Genomic DNA, 24,274 nt, shown 5'->3' with positions numbered 1-24,274 from the left:
GGGGGGGGGGGGGGAGGGGGGGGGGGGTGTCCCTGCCGAATCAGCTCTGACAGTGGTGTATGCAAGCCGCAAATATAAGCGGTGACCCCGACAAAGGAGACCTGGAACTCGCAAGCACGCAGGTTACTAGTGCAACGTCACGCTTTTCTTGGCCGCCTGCGCTTTCTCGTCTCGGGAGCGAGTGGCGGTTGGAATTTCTCTTGTAGGAGTCGGGGTTTACACCGGCATTTTCTGACGGCGGCGTAGTGGTGCTGCCTGCCTGTCCGAGGGACGTCGCCTCATCTGTGAGCCCCGGGGACAATTACTAGCCCTTGAACGCCTAAACACAGAGCGGTGCTGCCAGTGTTGACGCTCAGTAGTCCCCCTGAGAAGTTCCTGCTGATCGTGGTCTGAAAAATTGCTAAGCAGCACCCTGGCAGAAGAAGTGGCTGAAGCTTCCGGAAGCACTGAGTAGAGAAATGAGGGGCCGCAGAATATTTAGACGGGGAGAACGTCACAAAAACGTGTCAAAAGGACTGGAAGTTGGGAGTGTGGGACCTGAGCAAAGAGGGCTCCTGCACAGGCTACTGAAGGAGGAGTAATTGAATCTCTGGAGCTTACCGTAAAGGCAAGCGCACAAAGGAAGGCAGCGGGCTGGCATGCTGAGGCTCCCAGTGCCTGCAGTTGGCCTTGTCTCAGCTCTTTCGCGTGGCTGTGGTCGAGAGAGAGCTGGCTAGGAAATGAGGGAAGCGGTGAAGGTCACGTGCGAGAGGTCCGGTAGGAGGAAGTGCTGAGTAATCGGGAGTCAGCTTTTTTGTAGTTATGTGACTTCCTACCAGTGCTGAGGGTTGGGTGGTGGCTCCTGTCTCATCAGTTCAGTGGTACCCTGCGTAGTGCTTGAGTGACTTTTGGGAGTTTCTTTGTTAGGTGAGCTCTTCTAATGAAGTTTCCCAAAGCACGTAAACTTTCTTTGCTGGGAGAAAATGAACTTTAGCATGTGACGTTCTGCGGTAGGCAACCCTGTTTTGCACCAATACTTTTCAAGCTACGTTCACCAAATTAGTTTTAGAAAAACAATCAGATACAGATTCTTTAATTCTTCAATTTAGGTGTCATTTAAATACTCAGGATTTTTTTAAACCTAACTTTTAAAATCAGCTTTAAACTTCAAAAGAGCTGATCAGTTTGGGGATAGCCGGGAGGCTTGTTTTGATGGGGGTGTGTGTGTGTGTGTGTGTCTGTGTTTGTTTTTAACTAATCTCATCAACAGTTGTGAAACTCAGTTGGTTACCTTTCAGTAACACTCTGTCCTTCCACCAGAATTAACTTAATGAAGTTCACTGTATATCCTTGTCTTCTGTGCTGTCCTGTATGTATGTAAATTGGAATATATCATCATTTGAATGTGAAATAGCTAGACTGTATATTGAATTCAGAATTTTAAGGAGTGCTGTTTTGTGAGGTTTGCATTTTATGCTAACAAACTTCAGCACACTTCTAAACTGGGCTTTCTTTCAGATTCAGGGCTCATCTAAGTAGGCTTTCAGGTATAGTTAGGAAAAGGTGATGACAGCTTTGTTCTTTTTGCCAGTAATACTGAGCTGAATAAAGTACCGAAAGTTGAAAATATGGTGGGTATGACGTTTTTCTTGCAAAAGTACGTAAACCTCTTGTTGTACTACTTGCATTTCAGATCAATTCAAATGCCTCCTTAACTGTGTCTTTGGCACAGACTCCTTACTGCAAGAAGCACGGATACGATCCCCAGAATCCCCTCTGTGCCCACATAATCTTCTGTGGGAGTATTGTAAAGGTAAGCAGTTGAAAGTTGACGCTGGACAAGATTGTGTGCACCAAATAGTATTGTTTAGTGAATGGAGAAGAGAAAGGTTAGAATTTCTGTGCGAAAGTATATGAAGAGGTGTTATGTGCCGTGATACCAGAAGGCTAGCTCATAGTTTGTGTGAGGAAGATGAAGTTACCACTTGATATTTGCAGGAGCTATGTTGGCATGTCTTTAGCAAGGAACTTGGGAGGACAATATTGTAATGAAGGAAACCTCCCTCATTCCTCTAGGCCTGTTTTGAAACTAAGAAGTCTAAGACAGTTCTCTTGTGAATGAAGTGTGAAGGTTTATCCATCTCTTTTGCTCAGTTAAATTCTTTGGTCTGTGCAGTGTGACATACACGCTTCTGAAATTTTATTGAAGTAAATATTAACCTGAGCTATAAAGTTACAGGTATTAGAGACAGAAAAAGTGCATTGTGTTATCTGGTGGCGTTGCTGCCAGGGCAGTATTCTTTCATGCACCAGTACTTTGGTGTCCCATAGAAGGGATTTAGAACTGCATGTGTTAGTCATTGAAGATCTTAATCCCATTATTGAGGATAATGATTGAGGATGAGGACTAATCATCATTAGTCTCTCCTGTATGATAGTCTAAATTCTTATTTGGTGTTTTCACACCTCAGATATTTGTACAGTACACTCCAGCAATCCTTTAATTGCTGTCATGGGTTTCTCATCAGGTAATGGAATTGTTTATTTTAATTAGTTCCTCTTGAACCATACCCAGAGCTCTAACTTGTTGATTTAACCCTTTAAATATTTGCAGAATGTATATTAAGTGCTGTCACACATTTCGGCTTCCCTTCTCTTGTAGATTCTGTTATATCATCCCATTTGTGTGTGTGTGTGTTTGCATGCATCTGAACACAGTTGGATCTGTTTGTGTCTGTTTGCGTGAGCAGGTGCAGAGGAGGTGAAATTACACCCAAAACATTGCATTGTAATAATTCAGCAAGAATCCATACTCCTCTGTTTTGTGATTTGTTGAAAGATTTATTCTTATGTTGATGAAGTACTTTCTTGCTCATGCTTACTTTAAAAACACCCTTTTGATTTAATATTAAAAGCAACTACCTTGGAGTTTTTGTCTGTCTCATGCGGTTGTCCACCACACTGAAGATGAGTGGACTCTGCCACAGTAATGAGTCCTTTGGGACAAAACATGGCTAAACTGAAAAGAGCACACTGCAGTCAGCAGTGGGTTTTTTTAGCTAAAATTTTTCTTCACGTGACTGTATCTTACTGTAATATTTTGCTGGTTATTGTTTAGGTGAAAGATTCAGAAGCGGGCTTAGCAAAAAAAGCATTATTCAGTCGCCACCCTGAAATGGAAAATTGGCCTAAGGATCATAATTGGTTCTTTGCCAAATTCAACATCACCAATATTTGGGTCCTGGACTACTTTGGTGGATTGAAAATTGTGACACCAGAAGAATATTACAGCGTCAAGCCTTAGTAAGTACTTAAGTTTTGCACGCTTAACTCTCATATTTGGAACCTGTAAAACTTCTCCTTATTAGTAACAGTGTATATTAACTGTCTCTCTAGACACATTTATGTCTTTTCCCTAAGTAGTCTACTGGATGCAGTGCCTGAAATCATAAGATATGCTCAAATAGGGGATCCACCTACTTAACAATATCAAGTATAGTACCTATAGAACTATCTGTGGTTAACTGCACTTGTACCTCAGTTTATTCAGTCAGAAGAAACATACGGTTTCTTCTATAGTGGGCACAGTCACTGTGCTCTGTTTGAATTAATTGCAAGGCAGGTGAAAAGTAGTGAGACTATTCAGCGTTTATGAAGCTGTATTAATGGTATTGCAGCAATATTGCTTAATATTTTCAAAACAAAATTGCTTTTGAATTTATCATTGCAATATTGAAGTATAGAGAAATTGTGTTCTATTATCTACATAAAACTAAGTCTTCAAAACTTTCAAATACATTTTAGCGCAGTCAACACGCATTCAATTTCACTCTTATTCTTACTCCTTGTAGGTGGAAGAAGATCCTTGGTGATGCTGATATACAAGTGAATTACTTTGGCTGTTTCATGAAAGATTTATTTTTTGTCTATGTATTGTAGAGCTGAATTAATAATGCAAAAAATCAAACACCTTGCATTGTTAATGAGCTTGTATAACCCTTCTGAAGCAAATGTGAATTCTCACTAACTAGCACAGCTTGAATCATGTCATACTCAAAAACCTTTGTGCATAAGCCATAACTAAATTTTACTCATTGGACGTGATTCCGAAAGATGTCTGTTTGTTGACAGTCTGCATTCAGAAAGGCTGTGTTTACTGGAAACTAAAGGATTAGTCCAGTTCTAAACCTTTCAATGCCTTAGTTAAATAATACCTGTTTGTGAGCACTCCAATTTTATTTTTAGTACCAGTTTAGTTTAGATCTTTATGGCAAAGTACCACAGGATGGCTCAGCTGACTGTGGAATGGATAGCATTGCTTGTATCACAATGGCAAATGATAAGCTGAGTTCCCAAAGTCTGTTCAGAATTTTCTTTGCACGCGAATACACGCACTCGTTTGAGCCATTTTTCCATTTTACTACCTACATTGAATGTGCTATAGAATACGATTGTGTTTATGCAAACTGTGCGTATACCTCGTGATAAGTCCTTGGTAACTCTTCAGCTAGAAGTGTGTGGTTATATGCCCTGACTCTTTAAAAGAAGCAGGGTGGTAATACCTGAAGTATCTAACTTTAGTATAAGAAGAGTAGTGGCTTGTAAATTCAATGAGAATGTTGTAAAGGGTGATGTTTTCTGATTAGGATTCTGAAATCTTCAGCTTTGTTAGTCTGAGCAAATGGCAATGTAACAGCTTTTATTACCCTCAACAGTAGAACTGAGCAGGGTTTTGGTTTTGGAAGCCTTACACAGCAATTTTGGTTTAGTAACCCAGAAGCAAGAAAGAAGCAATACCGTATGACACAGATGATTCATGATGTGTAGAGAATGAAAATTAATGAAAGGTGTGCATAATTAATTCTCTGCTAAAATAAGCCACACACAACCACAAAAAATAAATTAACACCTTTTTACATCCTCTCATCTCCCATGTGCTAAGTTCACAAATATCCAAAAGGGATTATGAACAATTAAGTTGATTTTACAATGAGCAAATATTACCTAGTTGACAGAGTAAAGAATGTGAGAATTTAGACTCCTTAGAGGCAGATCCATATATAGAACAGTGGAATTCGTCACACCAAATCATCTCTACATCTTAATGTCGTTATTAATCACTACTTTTTCTCAAATACTGGAATGATTTGTGAAAGTATTTTTGACGTAACTTACTAAGTTTTCCTTCTCCGCAAGAGGAAAAAAGGTACTTGTTACTGTATCAAACCCATTCTGTTCTACTATCTGAACATTAATTTAGGATCAAAAAACCTTAAAATATTACAAAATGAATTTTTTACATACAAAAATTCAACAATTTATGTTGAACAGGTAACACTGACCTTATAAGGAAGAAATTTTTTACGCTGAGGGTGGTGAAGCACTGGAACAGGTTGCCCAGAGAGGTGGTGGATGCCCCATCCCTGGAGACATTCAAGGTCAGGCTGGACGGGGCTCTGAGCAACCTGATGTTGCTAGATGCTTCTAGTTGCTTCAACTAGATGTTGAAGATGTCCCTGCCCACAGCAGGGGGGTTGGACTAGATGACCTTTAAAGGTGCCTTCCAACCCAAACTATTCTACGATTCTGTGATTAAATATGAAATTGGAAAATATTTTTATATAAGGCGTATGGACTTGATCCTTTCCGTGGAGATACCTGAATGCATTACATGTCGCTCCGTAACTCCTGATGTGTGAGACTGATGATGCTGGGCTTTTGTTAAAATTAAAATATTTTTTGACAAGTGGTGTGCAGCGTTATTTATTGCACGTTCAAGAATACTTTTCTCCCTCACACTCTCTTTTACACAAGCACTCTCTCTTCAGAGTTCTCGTTTTATTGTTGCTCTGGAGTCTTTCGCGCTTGCTAGAATAAATAGTGAAACACCCCTATTACACCTGGCTTTCCCTCCTTGGATGAAATAAGCATCTTTGTGTTTCACTTTCTTTTCTGAATCTAGTACTGTGAAATAGAACATAAAATAATAACAGTGGAGTTTGTGAAAATTAATACAAGGAAGCCTTATTTGATTATTTCTTCCGGCTAGGACTTCTACATTTCTAAATGACTGTATCATCGGCAGGCAGGTGTTCAGCCATCTCCAGGAAAGCAGGGCTCCATCATGTGTTAACGGTTACTTGGGAAGACAAACGCCATCACTCCAAACGTCCCCCACCTTTCTCCTTCTTCTTCCCTCAGCTTTTATTGCTGACCATGATGTCCTGCAGTCTGGGCTATCCCTCTGGTCAGTTGGGGTCAGCTGTCGCGGCTGTGTCCCCTCCCGACTTCTTGTGCACCCCCAGCCTACTCGCTGGCAGGGCAGGGTGAGAAGCGGAAAAGGTCTTGACGTTGTGCAAACAATAAGGAAAACATCCCTGTGTTATCAACACCGTTTTCATCACAAATTCAAAACATAGCCCCAAACAAGCTACTATGAAAAAAATTAACTCTATCCCAGCCAAAACCAGTATGCCACCTTTAAAAGAATCACTTTCATTTGAGGGTTTGGTACAGAATAAAGCTTGTTTTGTTTCTGGTTGTCTTGTCGGATTTGATGTTCCCATTAGTACCAATTCCCAAGCCTTTTCTGATTGGGAGTGGGAGGGCTTTTTTGGTAACAATTCATCTTAAACAGTTTTGTAATACTACTGCATTTTATTGGAACAATTTTAGATCATCCGAATCTCTCTATATTTGAAATTTGAGAGAACCCCAGCCAGATGTTTCTTTTGGAAAGTGAACAATAGAATGGTTGAGCTACATGCACAGAGATGGATTTGAGGGTTAATCAGAGAAGAACTATCTGGAGTTGTTATACCTATGCATCTCATTGAACACTTGGATAAAGAGATTTTTGTATGTAGAAGTGGAATAGTAAAGCAGACTAGGGTATCATACTAAATATCTCTGTTTTTCTCCCTTAGTGATAGGTGTGTAAATGTTAATATCACTAGCTCAAGAAAGTCATCTGCTTTTGTCCTGTTTTTCCTCACCTCCTTTTCTTCTCCCTGTGCTTACCTTTGTTGTATTAGGCTCATTCAGGAATTTGCTTGTGAGCATGTTTCCTTTTTTCCTAATATCCAGAAGTAACATTGTGACTTAGAACAGAAGAGGCTGAGTATAAGAAATTAATACAGCTGCAAACAATGAATCGGCGTTTTGACTTCTGACTATGTGTATCCTCTACCATGGCATGGTTGATGTACCTGAGCATATTCTAAATAGTAATGAAGTCACTGTCCACACCCAGGAAGTTAAGTATCTCCGTTCATAGATAAGAATCTGAGACACGGGATAACCTTAGGCACCTCACTAAGTCACAAGATGTTTGTTAGCTGGGAATCTAATTGGGATAATCTCAGCCTGGCTCTCTAACGATGTAGTCATGTTTTTCCTTTGTCTACTAATCTTGCTCATTGACACGTTTGTGTTTCTACTTCTTGATTTTCAATTTCTTTCTTGTGTTTTAATGTTAGACTTATGTCCAGTAGATTCTTGCGACAGGCTACATCATTACAGAATAGAGCTTGTGTATATCAGGAATTAGTTTAATCCTTTATTCAGTTCTATCTGGAATTAATTTTGTAGCTATTTAATGTTGCATCTGTGATCTTCACAATAAAATAGAGGTAGCCCAAGCAGAGTATTAGATTAATACAAAAAGTATTAATCGTGATTTAATGGATGGATTTGTTTTCAACGGGTTTTTCCTGAATAACAACACACTGAGTCTAGAAAGATTAAGAATAAAATAAACTGTTATATTATTGTTGAACACAAGAGGGTGCCATAGACTTACATTCACGTTGATTGTTAAATGTTTAATACTTGAAATTGGTTATTGAATTTGTCATAACTCAAAGATGCCGGAAAAGCATATGACAGGGGGCATGATACGAACAAATTCTTTCTCTACAGTGCTTTACATTATGAATGCTTTCCTCCATAAACACAGCAGCCTGCTAGCTGCTAGAAAAGAAGCATTCATCATTTTTTTGTGTTTTGTAATCATTTTGTGCTATGGAGTCCTCAGAAGTAATATCCATGAAAATGATTTAAAGGTTTTTAAATTAAGAAACTAGTAAAGGACGAGTATAGAATGCCTCGGAATGTCATCTGGGAGCAGCCACCTCCAGACTCAATAGTGTTTATTTCTCTCAGTACTTACTAACTATAAGAATCCAAAGTGAGGGTATTCATTAGCGTGACGATGCTTTGGCTTAGGCTTATTGTTAGCTGAACTAAACCACCTGATTCTGATTTATAATTTCCAACAGCTAATTAATCTTGTTGGACTTGGATTGTTTGAGTCCCCCCCAGCCCTTCTCCAGGGGTTTGGGCTGCCTGTGCTGGAGGCCAGCCCTGACAATGTGCAGGTGTTTGGGTGGTGAGGCAGAGCTGGGAAAAGCCTGCTTTGAAGCTTCCCCTGTTTGCCTGGGGGCTGTGCTGGAGCTCGGGCCCTCGCTGCTTGCCTAGTCCCACTGACTTGACTTCAAACCTGCCTCAACCATGGTTGACCCTGGTTGCTGTCACCCAACCTGCACTTCTTGTCTGGGTACTGTGGGACTGTGTATCTTAGTGGCGAGGCCACCGCCCTGCCGACCCTGCCAGCTCCCCTGCTCTGGTGGAGCAGCTGGCCCTCGGTGCTCAGTCCGTGAGCTTCTCGTGCAAAACTCTTGGAGTTGCTCCCAGGGCTTTTTGACTTAAGAACTTTTGTGTCTAGAGGCTTCCTCAGAGTTTCGGTGTTGAATATTATAGTGTAATAAGATTAGAGTGTAAGACTCATTCATTCTGGCTGTAGTGGTTAATGTTCTTCATAGCCTAGTTGTCTATGGAGACAAGGCTTAGGTAATGTGTTGTCTGGATACTTGCTTTTGTCAGATTTTTTTCCTCAGTTGGATTTAGATTTGAAACGGGTAGTCTGACCTTGAAGCCACAAAGCTCCTATATATGTCGTGATGATTGGGAGCTCAAGAGAGGAAACAAAACCCGGTTAATGTATATTAAAGGTACAAAAGTCGCGCTTTTTAAAAACTTGACCTTCATTAATTGTGCTGGTTGCAGAGCTGCCTGGAGTCTTCTGGCTGACTGAGACCAGGTATGCAGTTAGTATCTGAAGTGATGAAATTTTGTATTATTTAGTGGATGTTTTCTTTTTACTCAAAGAACCTGATAGCTGTAGTATTTTTTCTGAATTATTTTTTTCTCTAGCTCTTCATATCCTAGGTAGAAAAGCCTTAACAATTCCCCATTACTCTTTGCTTCTGATTCCCGCAGCTATTAGGCTTACTTTTGCATATAACTTTGCCGGTTTAAACAAAAGAGATAGCACACTTATGGTGGCAGATCCAACAACTGCTGCAGGTCTTGTTGAGAGAGGGGAGTCTCTCCCTCAACCTCAATAATGTTGTCAGTGTACCCATACAGGTCTAGAACTACTTCATGTTATTTTTGCCACTGACTCAGCCCCCCCCCCCCCCCCCCAAAAAAAATGTAAATAGATACCAGTTTGCAGGTTTCATGTAAAATGCTTGTAAATCATCTCAGTACCTTTAGATGAGAGGAATGCTTTTTTAAAAACAAGATGACTTCTGGTTTGTACAAACACAGAGTAACTTGACAAAGCCATGCAGAGGGTATGTGTGTGCAAATGTGAAGACAGACTTTCAAGAAATACTAGGTATATGTATGTAATTGCATATGTAAGCATGTATATTTATGTGAAAACATTGAAGATACTTTGTATTTCTATAATGTTTTATGCCAATGGAACCTATTAAACATCACCCAGTATTAAAAAGTAACTGTTTCTAGATTGAAATGCAGCAATTGTTTAGGGATAAGAAATAGAGAAATAATTGCACAGAACCTGCAGTATATAAGAACCTCGCGTAGTTCTTTCCTGTTGTCATTTAGCTAAAAACAGTTGCCTAATCAAGCGTGAATTGGATTTTTGATTTGTTTTAAATGCTTAAATGAATTTCAGTTCACTTAATTAAGTTTTTCCCCAGATGAGCATTTGAAAAGTGCAGAAGAGGTATGTGTTAGGGGTGAAGAGGGGAAGAAAAATAAAGGAGGATACTTGTCACAGTTCTTAAAATCTGGCTTCACAATACTTTTATATTCATGAGAGACATAACCTTGCTGATCAATTGTAGTCTCTACAGCCATGCAAGAAAATACTGAAGGTGCTCTATAATTAAAAAGAGCATTTCCAGAATGTGTGTTTAGTGGTAAGGTCCCAGAATTTTCCAAGGGAAATTCACCTGCAATTAACAGGTGAAAATGTTAATGATGTGAGAGAGTAGCTTGACTAGCCTAAAGGAAAAGAAGCATTGTGCTTCCTTCTTAAGATATGACATAAGCAGTGGTCTCTCCAGTGCATTAAAAAAAAAAATCCAGAGCAGATCATAAAGGCTTCACTGGGGAGGAAAGAATTGGACATTACACATTCAGTAGTCTCAAAACTGGGTAATCAGAGAGGGTGCATTTTAAGTTTCTACTAACATCTCCTTTATAGGTTTCCAAAACTCATGTTGCACTGAAAATTTTTAAGACCATAGCGGGAGCAGGGGGCTGCTAGTCACAAAAAACCCCAAAATAATGAATAGGAATTCGTTCTTACACTGGATCACGGCCTGTTTATCATCTCCCATAGGAAACATACACTCATGGCTCTGTTTGTCTTTCCCCCCCCCCCCCCCCCCCTCATTGGATGCGGCCAGGTTTCTATTTGCACAATGCAGCTGCAAGGAGTAGTGACAGTCAAGTGGTTTTTCCTTGGAAAAGCAGTATTTTCACACACACAGGGGAGCAGTTGTAGCGAGACCAACTTCTCTTGTCTCCCTGTTGGGAGCTGCAAAGCAAGACCTGTAGTTAGACACTGTCTTCTTTCCAGCTCTCTGTTTGCAATGGTGGCAAAAGTGCAGGGCAGGGACTAATCCTCTTGGAATGCGGCAATTATCACTAAATAAGTATTAATTGCTGCATTCCAAGGAGATTAGCACAGTTGAACCCAATTATAGCAAAGTGAAGCTTCACTGTAAGGCACTACAGTGCATTGAAATGCAGTGAAGCAATGTAGGACTGTCAGTCCGCAACATTTTGTCAATAAAAGTTGTGGGCTTACACACTGTAAACAGCAGACTTTTTCTTTTCAGTATATTGTCTACTGCGTGAATGGCATGCCTTGCTGAGGGCTACAGCTTGCTCACCAGAGAAAATTGTTGGTTATTTAACACCGATTATCTTTGTGTGAACATCTCCAAAAACGATTTTGATACTTGTTAAGTTAGTTCTGGCACTACAACTATCACTCCCTGCTGGATCAGGGGCAAGACTCTGCAGTCCGTCTGGATTCTCCCGTCTCTAAAGTTGGCCAGCTCCTCCATCAGGTGATGTAGGTATTAATTTTGCCTGCAAGTACTAACTGTATCAAATAGGCTTAGGAGAACTTTCGATAACTGACCTGTTCTTAGTCCCAGCAGTCTGCGGTGATGATTACAGGCAAGCTCTGTGTGGTAGCGGTACATGAGCCAGAGGGCAGTGTGTAGTTACTTTTTTAATCCCCGGCTTGACTGTGGTGCAGGTTTGTTTTTTAGTTTTCATTTATTTCCTGTTAAACCTGCAAACCCTGCTGCTTTTTTTAATAGTACAGTCAAAGCATAACCAGTAAGCATGAAAAGGGGATGCTTCTGGGGATGAATCAGCCCCTTGCATTAGAGCTGTTCCAGGATTTCTTGTGTCCAGAGAAAGAATGGCATATTGATGCACAGAACCAATTGAATGCATACCTTGTCTATTTTATGAAAGATGTTATCCTTACAGATAATGAGCCGCACCTTAACCAGTGTTAAACACAACTGAGTTGTACTTGGGGACCACTTCAATTCCCTGACCCATTCTGTTTCAGGAACCATAGATCAAATCTTGCGGTCTTCCCAGTGCACGTAATTCTTGAAATACACTTTCCTCCACCCGTATATTTAGATAAAGAGTCGAGTTTAGCTGAGAAGTTTTCTTAAACCAGCAGGGAGGGTTTTACGTCTCCACTGTGGCCTTGTCTGTATTGAGAAAAATAGCTGCTGGTTCAGCTGAACTAGTCTTGGCATTCGTTTCTAGTCCAGTGTTAACAAAGGTCTTACAATCTGACTGAAGTGAGTAAACTGAAATATCAGTATGGTTTAAACTGTTGGTAAAAATGCACTTACAAGATTGCCTAATGCACAACATGGGCAGGAGGTGCTGAAGTTTTTACTGTGCTATGTAGTTCCTAGAGATGCAAAGACTGAATAGGCTGAAAAGAAGGTGACAGTCTAAGAAAATAATTCCTCATCGTGTAATTACAAGCTGTATGAACACAGAAAAGCTTTTTCCTAGAGAAGAGACCACTTCCCCTTTATCTTTTTCTGTACTCCTCGACTGCATGTGATTTGCATCTCCCATGCCATGCTTCTTGTGAGAATAACTCATAATACAAGCATGATTGCTCTTTTGTATACTTTCATTGTATTTAGATTATAATGATAAGCTTGCCTTATTGCAAAAGCTGAGGGATGGGGAGGAGAGAGTTTCTAGGGGCACTGTCATGCAAAGCCTTTTTCTGACTCTACCCACACTTCTAAATGAAGTCCATATACTCTATTTCTCTGACCTTTCCCTATCTAGACATCAAAACACACTGGCCCAACTGCTGTTCTCCCAGTGTGTCTACTGTTGCCATTAATCTCCCTTTCTTATACAGCTCTTCATTCCTTTTCCTTACCTTTGGCCTCAACTCTTTATTCAAAGTGATAATTTGCTGGCTTTCTGCCGGAGGGAGAAGCTATGATCAATAACAGGAGGAGACAGGGGTCAGCAGAATAGTGATGAGCAGTGCCATTTGCTCCTCTGAAAATACTGTTACCCAAAAATATCAATAACAGGTATGATATTATTTTAGCTTTTGGATAAGGTGTCAGTGAGATTTAGGCAGCCTGCAGTGGGAGCAGGGGTCTCTTTCCTCTTACTAATTCCTTATTTCAGCCAATCTTCTGTCACATGGGGAAGTGGACAGAAAGGGCTTTATCCAGCTCACGTCGGAATATAGACCGTGTACCTGAGCACAACCATTTCTGGGACTAATGACACCTCTTTCAGCTTCAATGCATGGTGGCTCTTATGGGCAGTGCTTTGCCTTCTGCCTGGCGGTGAGTCAGAGCCCATCTCCAGCCTTCCCTTGCAGCTTTTGGGGTAGAAGAGCCACAAAGAAAACCTCCCCAAGGCTGAGGGAGATCAGAGGCTCAGCAGCACTGTCTAGGTATCATAGAATGGCATGCAGTGCTAGGTTTTGGTACTAGTAATACTAATAATTTTGGTATTGGCTGGTACAATATATAATAATTATTAAATAAAAGCATAATGCTGTTATATCAGTGTATTAGCCTTCATTACTTCAGACAGCAAGGTGATGAATTTCTTGGTCTCATTCTTCCAAGAACTTCAATTTACTTTTCTTTCAAAAGACTATAAATCCTTACATCTTATATGCACAATAACTCTCACCCTGCCAGTTGTCTTCATACTATTGGGAAATAGTTATCACCAATCCTGTTCCTGTACATGCTGGGGATGCACGTTTCTCTTTCTCTTTCTTTTCTAAAGATTAGAAATGCAGGAGAAAAAAAAAAGTAATTATTCATTGAGATACTTGTGCTTCCTCCCAGCCTAAGCTCTGATCCTGAAATGTATTAATAGTATTAATATTGTAAACACTCAGTAGTCTTCTGTTGAGCCAGTTGTATTTTGATGGGGGGAGGCTGAGTTTTAGGCTTTAAGGTGCATCAAAGTTGTGTTTTCAAGCTTTTCTAATTCACAGTTGTCTAAAATGTACTTTTTATTTCTGGATACTTGTGCTTCCTCCCAGCCTAAGCTCTGATCCTGAAATGTATTAATAGTATTAATATTGTAAACACTCAGTAGTCTTCTGTTGAGCCAGTTGTATTTTGATGGGGGGAGGCTGAGTTTTAGGCTTTAAGGTGCATCAAAGTTGTGTTTTCAAGCTTTTCTAATTCACAGTTGTCTAAAATGTACTTTTTATTTCTATTAATAAAAGTGAGTATTTTTATTTGTTCACATTTGAAAAAAGCACAATAATGTGAGATTTCTTACAAAGTGAGAGTTGGCATCACTGTGTCACGTGGTATGCTTTTCATATAAATGCCCTAACACTTTGCTGGAGAAATTACTTCTGTCTAATATCTCCTCAGGAAGATTTTTCTGAAACTCCAGATTTCACCTTTCTTAATTTAATCTCATTATGCTGGGTTTCTTCTCCCCTCTATTACCCTAAATGAATCCTTTTATTAGCTGCTGCTGCTTAATAAAAATAATAATGTAATGAGAAATGTTGAGGAGAAAGTACCCCTAAGCACACCTTAGCTGTCCCCTTGCTTTTTTTCTCATGCATTTAAAAATTGTGTTTTTTTGTTTTGTTTTTTTTTTAATAAAGAAAACCAACACAAAAAAAGCCCCAAAACTGAAAAGCCAAACAACTCCCAGGTGTCCCTGATTCCTGGTTCTCTTTGAGTTCTAGTGCCTTGTTTTCGCTGTCTCCCTTAAGACTTAATTTCTTTATCTGTAAAAGCTTAACTGCCCTGGCTTTAGTAAGGCTAATTTGAAAAACATGGTGAGGTCCTCAGGTAAAAGCATAATGAAATGATTTAATATTGTTAACACAAATCAGTTTGTGTTTTTCCAGCTCATAGTACGATGCGTTCTCCAGAGTGACATTTGCTGGGTTACTGCTAAAGCGTGCTTATTCTGTTGGCTGTGTGGTTATCCACCGCTGCCTACAGAGTGCTGCTTTAATACCACCTGATTTGATCACTAGCTTGGCTTCGCAAAGAAACAAGCGTTATGATTCTCTTGGCTCAGCCTGCCACTCACCACCATCCCAACCACTTTTGACCTGGGGGGTCAACATCAATCCAGCTAAACAAAGGAGACTCAAATGTAACCTGTTCTACTCATGGTTTTGTGTAGCTAGCTGCAGTGATCTTGTTAGATCCCTCAGAGCAGCAGAAAAAACAGGGCATTTTCACTTTCACACTGGGCTGCTGGGTTAGTTAGTCAGCATGTACACGTGCTACCCGGGGCTGCGTGCCCAGCCACCTGGCCCCACAGAGGAAGGCACGGGAGAGCCAAGGGGGCAGCAGGGGCTTAGGGCAGCATGGGAGGCACTGCAGTCATCATGCTGGATGGAGAACGTGGGTGGACCTGTGGGAAACGAGGCTTCACCAGCGCGGCTGCCAGGCAGACCTGCTTGGTTTTGTGTCGCTCTGAGGACCGTGTTAACAGACCAGCCTAGAATGTGGGGCTGAAAAGCCCTGTTAGCTCTCAGAATGCAGTCACCTTCAAACTACTCATGCCACTCCTGGGGCGTGCCGGTCTGCCTCAGGATCTGTCACTAGAGGATAGCTTCAAGCAGCAAGAAGGCTGAACCTTGTGGCCCACTCAGTAGGTAGGAGTGGCATGCATACCTAGAGGCTGCGAAGCTTTTTGTTTCAAGCCGAGCGAGGAGGAGATGCACGCTGTGCTTTCCTGCAGAGATGACACAGGCTGTCCTCCCTACAGGCTGCGGTGGCTTCAGAGGACAAAATGGCTCCAGAGCTCTGCACGTGCTGAGACACTTTTGAAATACAAAGATGCGGTGTGTTCACATCAAAAGGCATCTCCGTTTCATGGACAGGTACAACTGAAATGAGCCAAGCAGCACCAGTTGTGCTGGTGTTTTATGTCCTGTGGACGCTGTCTGCGAGGACAGGCAGAGCCCAGCTGTCCCTGATGCTGGCCACCCCATAGCCCTGAGAGTGCAGCCACTTCCAGTTGCTCGTGGTAAGGCCATATTTCAATTAGATTTAGAAATGAACTTTACATCTTTACTGGTTTAGCCAGCTACTTGTTCAAGAGTGACTATAACTTCCAGTTTTAAACTTCTGTTTGTGCCATATTGCACACTGGACATAGTTGTATAGTATCCCTTTTGAAGTCAGGCCAAATTTGATACCATATATCCTTTCTAGGCCCCTTATAGAGATCAGCAGCTGCTGACTGGGATATCCTAGGAACCATCAGGCAAACTGGAAAAAAAACCCGCCAAAAACCATCTTGCAAAGAGAAAAGAAAGAAAAAAATACAAAAGGAAACCCCAAACATCAATACCAAGAACATAAACCCCAGACCTCAGAGGCTGCCTGGCTGCGAGGCAGAAGAAGGCGTGTGCTTCGGCGCTGCTGCCGGCAGGTGGACTCCGAAAGCCCTCATAGGAGGTGAGCTTCCTGCGGGAGCCAGCAGATGAGCAAAGCCTGTGGAGGTGCCTCTTCTCCTCGCCCCGAGTCTGCGGCCTCTTGCTCCCCAGCACCGCCCGGGCGAGCAAGATGAAGTGGAGGAGGATCGTGATCTTTGCCATCCTACAGGCACAGCTCCCCGTTACAGGTAAGGCAGGCTTTTATTTTATGAGGAGCCATTTTAAAGCTCTTTGGAGGAAAGAGAACTTTGTTTCTGTGGTGGATTCCCCACCATTTTGGTAGCAGGAGGGTATCTGCATGAGGACCTCAGCCATGTCTGTCCTCCTAATCATGGCTGGAATCATGGCTGCCTGTGAACGGCACGGCAGGACTCTTTGTGTTGAACTGCTGTGCTATAAAGAGACCCTCCCGAGGGCTGGGAGGAGGAGGTGAGGACAGCCATTGCTGTCAGCACGGCCTCCTCTTCTCCTGCTGGAGTGACTGCTGCAGCTGAACAACAACTCATAATTAAGTAAGGCTCTCAGCCCTCACCTGGGTGGCTTTCCTCGGGATTTAAAAGGGGAAATTTGATACAATAATGAAAATTTAGTCACTTGTGGTAATCTGCACAAGAGAGGCTTTTAATTTAGTTAGGTAAAATTAGAGCCATGTTGCTTGTAACAGCATGTTGGGTGGTTGGTTTGCAGTAAACGGCGTACCAGGCAGACTAGAAATAGGGGGGCATAGATGATGAGAAAAAGGATAGGGTCCTTCCTGTTGTGTCTCTGCCTTCATGCTTCTCTCTGCTAGGCACAGGTAAAATGAAGTAATTTTTACCTTTATATATTTACTCATGGTGGTGTATACGCTGGCTCCACTTGGGCAGAAAGTGAAGCAGCTTTGGCATGCACAAATCTTCAAACGTCATGTTAATTTTGGGAGAGAGGAACATACTTCTTAGTAGGTTTGTAGGTCAAAAGAGCGAGAAAATTTTAATTTACATCCAGAGAAGGCCTCAGCCTCGGCCTGAGTTTGGAGAAGTCAGCCAATATTAGTAGGCCGCATTTGAGTAAATTCACTAGAAGAGTTTCCCCCACAATGTACGCCCTGAATGTACTTAACATACCAGCCTTACTAACGCTGAAGAGCCTTTCAGGTGGCTGCCACAGACCTTTTATTTGAAACTTTTCTAGAGATTAGAGAAGGGTTTTGCAGCCACTTGCTAACACTGTGGGACCAGTTCTGGTAATTTGTGAAGGTTATGTATGAGGAGGATTTTAAGCAGAGTCGTATGCTCTGTGGTAGGCATGCCTTCTGTTCATCCTCCATTCAACCTCTGGGGCCTCTCTCCCTTTCTGATATTTAAGTATGATACTGTACTTAAGTATGATACTTCTGGTACTTATATTTTGTACATTGCTCTGTATCCATAGATGCGTATAGGGCTAAAAAGGTATGGAAATTACTTTAGGTCAAAATGCGTCCGCAAAAAATCTTTTTGCATTTTCTCCTTTTAATCTGTCGCAAGATACCAGTAGTTCAGGCTCCTATTTGTACGTTTTTAGCAGAAAACTTTTATTGAAAAATATGTAATGCAGTTTGCAGATGGGTAAAGCTAGCCCTATAGGGGTCTCTGGTGCAAAGCTTTTAGGGGTATTCACACTCACAAAGAATACATGGAATCAAATTTTGAACAGGCTACCACTACCATTGATTTGGAGATGGTTGCCTGTGGATTTGAGGGGAGGTATTTTTGATTGGATACCTGTAATAGTTCGAAGAATAGTAGTATTTAGCCTAAGAGTATAGGTAGAATAAAAGAAATGTAGCACAAAACTTGTGGAATTGTTGCTACATTATTGATGCAAAATACACAGTAACAAAAATGTAAGATGACCATGAATTTAGTTTAAAGATGAGGCCAAACAGATGGGTTTTTCAGCTCAGAGCTATGAACAGAAGCAAAGATCTGCTGCTGCCTGGAGTGTTTTCAAGCCTTTCTAGAGTGAAGTGAACTTTTATTTTTTCATAAAACAAGCTCAGAGTGGACAGAGATTCGGTAAGCTGCATACCACCTTACAGTGAGTTCATTCCACCTCACTAAATGTGTTTTGTGCTTATTCTTCAAATGATCAATTGAAAGATGCTACCGAGATTGGGACTGATGAACTCGCAAAGCCTTTACTTTTGATCTCTTGAGTACTGAAGTAAATATGTCAGGCGTGAGAAAAAATTGTTTTAAAATAAGTAATTCTAGAGATGGGCCACAAATTCTGATGCAGATTTTGAATTATTGACACCAGACCACAAATTTCAGAATGCTCAAACTTGGCCTTCGAGCAATTACAGAGGGAAGCCATATCATATACACATTTAGTTTTCTGTGTTTCCCCCTTCAAAGATACAAAAGTGTACATCTGGAAGTTTAGCTGAGGTCCTCCTATAATCCCTCTTAAAAACTGCATAAACATAAATGATTTGAATTTCTGAACAGATAGCTTTATTAATCATGTTGTTTGAGACATAAGAAGAATATTAAAAGACTTCTACCCAAATATCACAATTAAAATGGCAAAAATCTTCGTACAGTTTGCAGAGCTTTTAGTCTGAAGTATGACAGGCTTCAACGCCAATAAAACAGTACTGTGGGCAATATTGTAGAATTGCTCCCTTTTTTTTTTCCCCCAAGGCTGATGAGGTGACACTTTGATTTGTACAAATATACAACACACGTATATAAATATATATGCAAGAGTTCTTCAAGGACAACCCTTCCCTGTTTTACACTTCTTTACAAAATCACTTTTCTCAGAATCATCTGCTAAATAGAATTGGACAGTGTCCTGTTTTTTGCTAACTCTGTGGAAACTAAAACATGTCAGCCTTTGGCAGATATTACTTGTACAGCTTATTTTCACAATATTTTGCTGCTCTGCATAACTGTCTTCTGCCCATTGGGCACCATGATGCCAGGAGCCTTTTTTGAATCGGTTCATGGACAGGAAGGTAAAATGGACAAGTAATGGGTCTTAGGATTCATTTGTTCCTTCCTTTTCATCAGATGACTTAGCAGGTCTGCAAACTACAAGATTTGTAGACTAAAAGTTGTTTACAAGCCTATCTGGGAAACCCAAACAAGTAAATACAGACTATTTTGGTTACCATCCCCATGTCTTTATGTGCTGTCTTAAGTTCTCCTAGCTGAATTCTTGTTACACCTAGGGAAAAAAAAATTTAAAGGCTTAATTTTACATGTTTTATTTTCTTTTCTGCTGCCTGTTCACAATGGTTCATTAATAATTCATGGCAAAAACTATGAACTGGCACATTAGCGAATGGAACAAAATGTAGGCAAATGTATCCTTTCTTTGTAAAGGGACATTTGTTGAGCTCTTGCAGTGCTATATTCAATTCTATAATGCTTGTTATAGAGTAAGTGCTTTCTCTCTGAACCCTTCTGAGCAAAATTCCTAATGAGTGAAGTAACAAGTTAATGATTGCATTCGTTTTGGTTTTTCATGTATGCTAGATGGGAATTATATACAAAATAGAGAAAGCTATCTGAAAATATATTTATATTTCTCCTGCCTAAGTGTGTTCTTAAGTAAGACTATGTGGATAAAAAGCCAAAGTGGGGGGAAAAATAGGAGGTTCGCTAGCAGCCTAAAGGGGACGAGAACTTAATTTATGAATGGATGTTAATTTGAGGAATGCTTTTGACAGCCATTTTCTGTTATTCACACAAAATTGAATTGTGACTAGCACCATGAGTAAACCCATAAGCAAGGAAAAAAAAAAAATCATGTTTTCTAACTAGCTCCAAACTGTAACCAAACCCCTATTAAAAAAGAAAGAAAAAAATACTTGCTTGCACAATCGCAGATAACCATCGAATCCCCCTCCCCTCCTCCAATTCATCATATATTTGAATGTCTATATTGTATGTAGAACTGTAAGATGTATCAGCTATTCTGGCAAGAAAATAGAGTACGTTTTTAGGGTGGCATGAATGGAAGATACAACCTCTTAAAAATACTTAAAATATTTATCCTATTAAAGGTATTCACTTTGTCTGTGTGCATGTGTGCTCGTATGCATATTATTGATTTTCACCGTTCTACTGATACGACTTCGGTCAACAGCTAAATTAAAGTTTCGCTGATGTTTCTTTTTAGCATTAAGAAAATGATTTATGCTATTCCAGAGTCTTTGAGAAACTGAAATTTTGCAGATTTTTGATTTGCACTGTTGTATAATGTAATATTTTGAGACTAGTTTTGAATATTGTTTTCTTAATTAAATTCAGTTCTGCTCCTTTAAAAAATACATAGTATTTTTAGCTTTTAAAATATGACAGTCCAGATTTTTTTTTTCAGGAAAGCAATGAATGCATTTAACTCCACTTTGTCCTATGCAACTGATTTATAACTTCATATATAACAGATAAAATGTGCAGGCAAATGAAAAGCTTAGTTTGCAGTTCTTCAGTCTACTCACTCAAATGCACAGATCTCGGGAGACAGTGGAAATGCATGTATTTAGCCACATACAATGGATATATCCATCTTTGCGAAAGTTAGACTTACCAATGTGTAGTTCTTTCAGTCCTTTGACAATTTAGCTATTAAAAATAGAAGTGAAAACACCTAACTCCTAAGCCTCAGAGATCACAAGCACTGGTGTCTATGCAAGTTCTGTTTCAGGGATAGAAGCCATCTCAATTTTTGAACCATATAGATTGGAAATATTCAAATCCCTACAAGTTTTCTAGGAATAAACCATCGATCTTTGGAAGCCCTTTATGTATTTTGTTCTCAATACTTTGTTATATGTCTGTCAAGTCTTACGAGAAGAACAACAGCAAGTTTGGAGTTTTCCATTTTCATGTACTTTTGGTATGGGAGAGTATGTTAAATATTGTGCTTCTGGTAAGCAGGTTGCAAAGCCTGATGAAATGCTCATACTATTTGGCCTATTTCTTTCATGGGATGCAATTGTAGTGAAAACTTCATCTATATCCTGACTCCTTCTGAGTAGCAGAACATTTTTTCATTTGTTATATTTTTAAGTGAAGGAGAAGCCATAATGATAACGCAACTCTTTGAAAGCTCAGATAATACAGAGGTGAAATATATACCAAATTAGAATTTGTTGGAAGCTGACAAGAGAAAAAGGTTGCAAAATTTTCAACAAATGATAGCATAAACTGTAGTAGGACACACTGAAAAAGTCTAGAGGGTGGCTAGTTGTCAACACTTGTGGGGTTTTTTTAAGAAATCTCACCATATAAGATTTACTTAAAATTCAAGCTGTTGTCTTAGGTTAAAATCTTAACTTTCACCGTAAATAAACTTTTCTAGTTTCCTAGTCAATTTTTCTAGCTTGTAAAGGAAACCTTGAAAATGCAAGCCTGCATGGCTCCAGAAACAGAAAAAGAGCAAATCAGCTGTATAACCTGTCACTTAGTTGCTATTTTGGGGGGGTGATAGGCCAGCCTGCCTCAGGATGCTGCAATGCTTGTGGTTGGCAAGCACTGAAAATAGTTTCCTGGTCAAAAAGAAAAGCACATCAAATGTCTAGAACCGGAGAACACTTACAGAAGCTTTCCTAAGAGCCCCAAAATTTGAATCATAAAAGCTAATTAACAAATTTTATTATTTAAAAAAGTCAGAGTAATGGACTGAAACACTTTTCTAATGGGGTAAGATGCGATATCCAGGAAATTAATGAGGGAATACTAATTTGGGTGGTGTTTTATTTCAAGTAAGTGTACGTTGGCCATTGAATAAAGGAAAGAGCTATGTGACTAAAAAACCCTTTTTCTGGTTGTTCATCCAAATTTTATAATCAGTTTGTTCCAGCCAGGAGCATGGGTGTTTTCACTTAGAATGTTGCTGTCATCTGCATGACAGCCAAACCTGAAATAAACACAGCCAGATATTTATAAAAATGCTTCCCAAATATTTAATGCATAAGTATGTATTGTAAATTCATTCCAATTCCCCATGGTGTATACCTCCTCACAAAGCCAGCTGAGGCTTGGGAAGGGCAAAAGAGAAAAATGGTCAGTTGGTAACTATTAGATGGGTGAGAGCAAACCCTCGTACTTGCACAAATCCCGCAAGTGGATCAAGGTTCTTTGCACAGGCATCTGTATATAGGAGCAAGGCCCAAACTAATCAGATCTTTGTTTGCAAAACATTTATTTTGAATTAGTTAATATAGAAATTCAGCTCAAACTAAAACTTAACGTACGATAATTTATTACTTATCAGATCAATTTGAAGCCAGAGTTTGGTATAGTGTGACAATGTCACTTTTTAAATACTCTCGGCAAAGATCATTTCAGCGAAAGAGAGCAACTTCCTAACATTAGATGCTGCACATTCCTAGTTATCAAATATTTGTTTTGTCATTCAGAAATAGCTGAATGGTTTGAATGACGTCTTTTAAAAAGTATACATAAATTGGATTTCTGGGCTGGGACATTACAGCTCACAATTAATACAGCAGAATTTTAAACCTTTGCAAAGAAAAATTTTGACTCGTATCATATTATACATTACAGCTGTATAATTACTATAATATTAGACCATTTTTTCGGTCGCATATCAGCAAGCTTCAGTCAGAGAACCCAATATCAAATCTTTGGTAGGAGAAGTAATTTCTGTGTCTATCCGCTATGTGTTGTTGCGATTTACATTGTTTCCCGTCCAGCCATGTAAAACCAATTGCAAGAAAGAAATCTTACTGGAATTATGTGGAGTCATCTCCCTCTTTCTTTCTCTCTGTTTCTCTCTCCATGATGCGAATTTGCACGGTATCATCACTTTGGGCTTTTATGTAAGTAAGGTAACTTCAGCAGCACTGTGTGCAAGCATGCGGGTGCATTTCTGAAGATTGAAAAGTAGAATAAAGTCTTGCAAGTTGTGTTAAGAATCATATTCTGAAGGAAGGAAGACAGGATACAGAGAGAGAGAAATATTATATAATTGGTATCTTGTAAAAAAAAAAAAAGTCTACCTAAACTAAAGACAGTTTCTAAGAAACAAGCAAACAGTTCTGTGAATTACTCCGAGTATAGTCGCTCTGTTCGTAAAATGTCTTGTAGCAAATTAGTTTCTTTTGATAATTTTTTTAAAGAATGTTATTTCAATTCTACAGATTTCTTCCTAACAACTTGCTGCTAATTTTCAGGATTTATTTGCTATTTTATGTTATTTTATGTTTTATTACCTAAAGGTATAATACCTGACTGAGTTAGTGTGCACAGGTGAACTCATTCTTAAAGTCTTAGTCATTATAGACTAGGACCTGTTAAAGTAATTTGTAATAAAAGATTTTTCAGGAGAGGTTTATGGGAGTGGTGCTGTATGTAAGTATGCATTTGCCTGTTTGATTTTTTTTATTATAACTTTTTATTTTCATATGTCTCAGAAATGCAAAAATTCTTGCTATTAATATTGTTTCAGCACTTAATAATCTGTTGGAACTTGAAGAGTTACAAATGCAACACAACCAAAGTAATCCATGTGATAATTAACTGACTTTGGAGGCTTATACTAGCGGTAGATTTGACCTCATGCTTGTTTGTTACCTGCAACTTTTTCTCCTCATTTACCTGTAACATGCTCTTCATTAGTAATGGGCTTCTGGTTCTTTCAACCTCTCTCTGGACGTGTAAATTTTCTGCATAAATTTTGCTGGGGGGGGTTACTCTGATGAATAAAGTATAAGAATTAAATATTTGCAGGTGGTAAGCTTAAAGAGAATTGGTGAAAGTAAATGAGAGAAACCCACCATTTTCAACAACTGTCCTCTGATTTCCCTTTCCCTGAGAAGGAAAGGGAGTAATACACCATCACAAGTTGCCTGATTTTTAACTTCTTGAAACTATTGATCTTTTAAAGTAAAACTGAGCATTTATGTGTTACAAACGTGACTATACCCAGTGGACCAGAGAAGATAAGCAAGGTTAACCCATCTGGATTTCAAGCAGAAGGTCAAACACCATTCCAGTTACTTTA

General features: G+C 39.7%; 2 protein-coding genes across 4 annotated transcripts in view; both read left to right on the top strand.

The window, feature by feature from the left end:
* Positions 1–5,725, top strand: part of CREG1 (cellular repressor of E1A stimulated genes 1) — an 8,877-nt gene extending 3,152 nt beyond the window's left edge. Inside the window, exons 3-6 of the mRNA XM_019470816.1 lie at positions 563–601; positions 1,673–1,792; positions 3,098–3,282; positions 3,831–5,725. Coding sequence (XP_019326361.1) covers positions 563–601; positions 1,673–1,792; positions 3,098–3,282; position 3,831 — 345 coding nt within the window. The 3' untranslated portion in view covers positions 3,832–5,725. The remainder of the gene's footprint in view (positions 1–562; positions 602–1,672; positions 1,793–3,097; positions 3,283–3,830) is intronic.
* Positions 5,726–15,565: 9,840 nt separating this feature from the next.
* Positions 15,566–24,274, top strand: part of CD247 (CD247 molecule) — a 58,495-nt gene continuing 49,786 nt past the window's right edge. For 2 of the 3 annotated variants that reach the window (XM_019470836.1, XM_019470835.1), the window contains exon 1: positions 15,566–16,455. In XM_019470836.1, the coding sequence (XP_019326381.1) occupies positions 16,398–16,455 (58 nt within the window). In that variant the 5' untranslated portion in view covers positions 15,566–16,397. The remainder of the gene's footprint in view (positions 16,456–24,274) is intronic. The other variant, XM_009274560.2, reaches the window with a different exon arrangement.

Source organism: Aptenodytes forsteri, unplaced genomic scaffold (assembly GCF_000699145.1).
Source record: "Aptenodytes forsteri isolate BGI_AS27 unplaced genomic scaffold, ASM69914v1 Scaffold287, whole genome shotgun sequence".
NCBI lineage: Eukaryota > Metazoa > Chordata > Aves > Sphenisciformes > Spheniscidae > Aptenodytes > Aptenodytes forsteri.
This window is presented reverse-complemented; position numbering and strand designations above follow the sequence as displayed.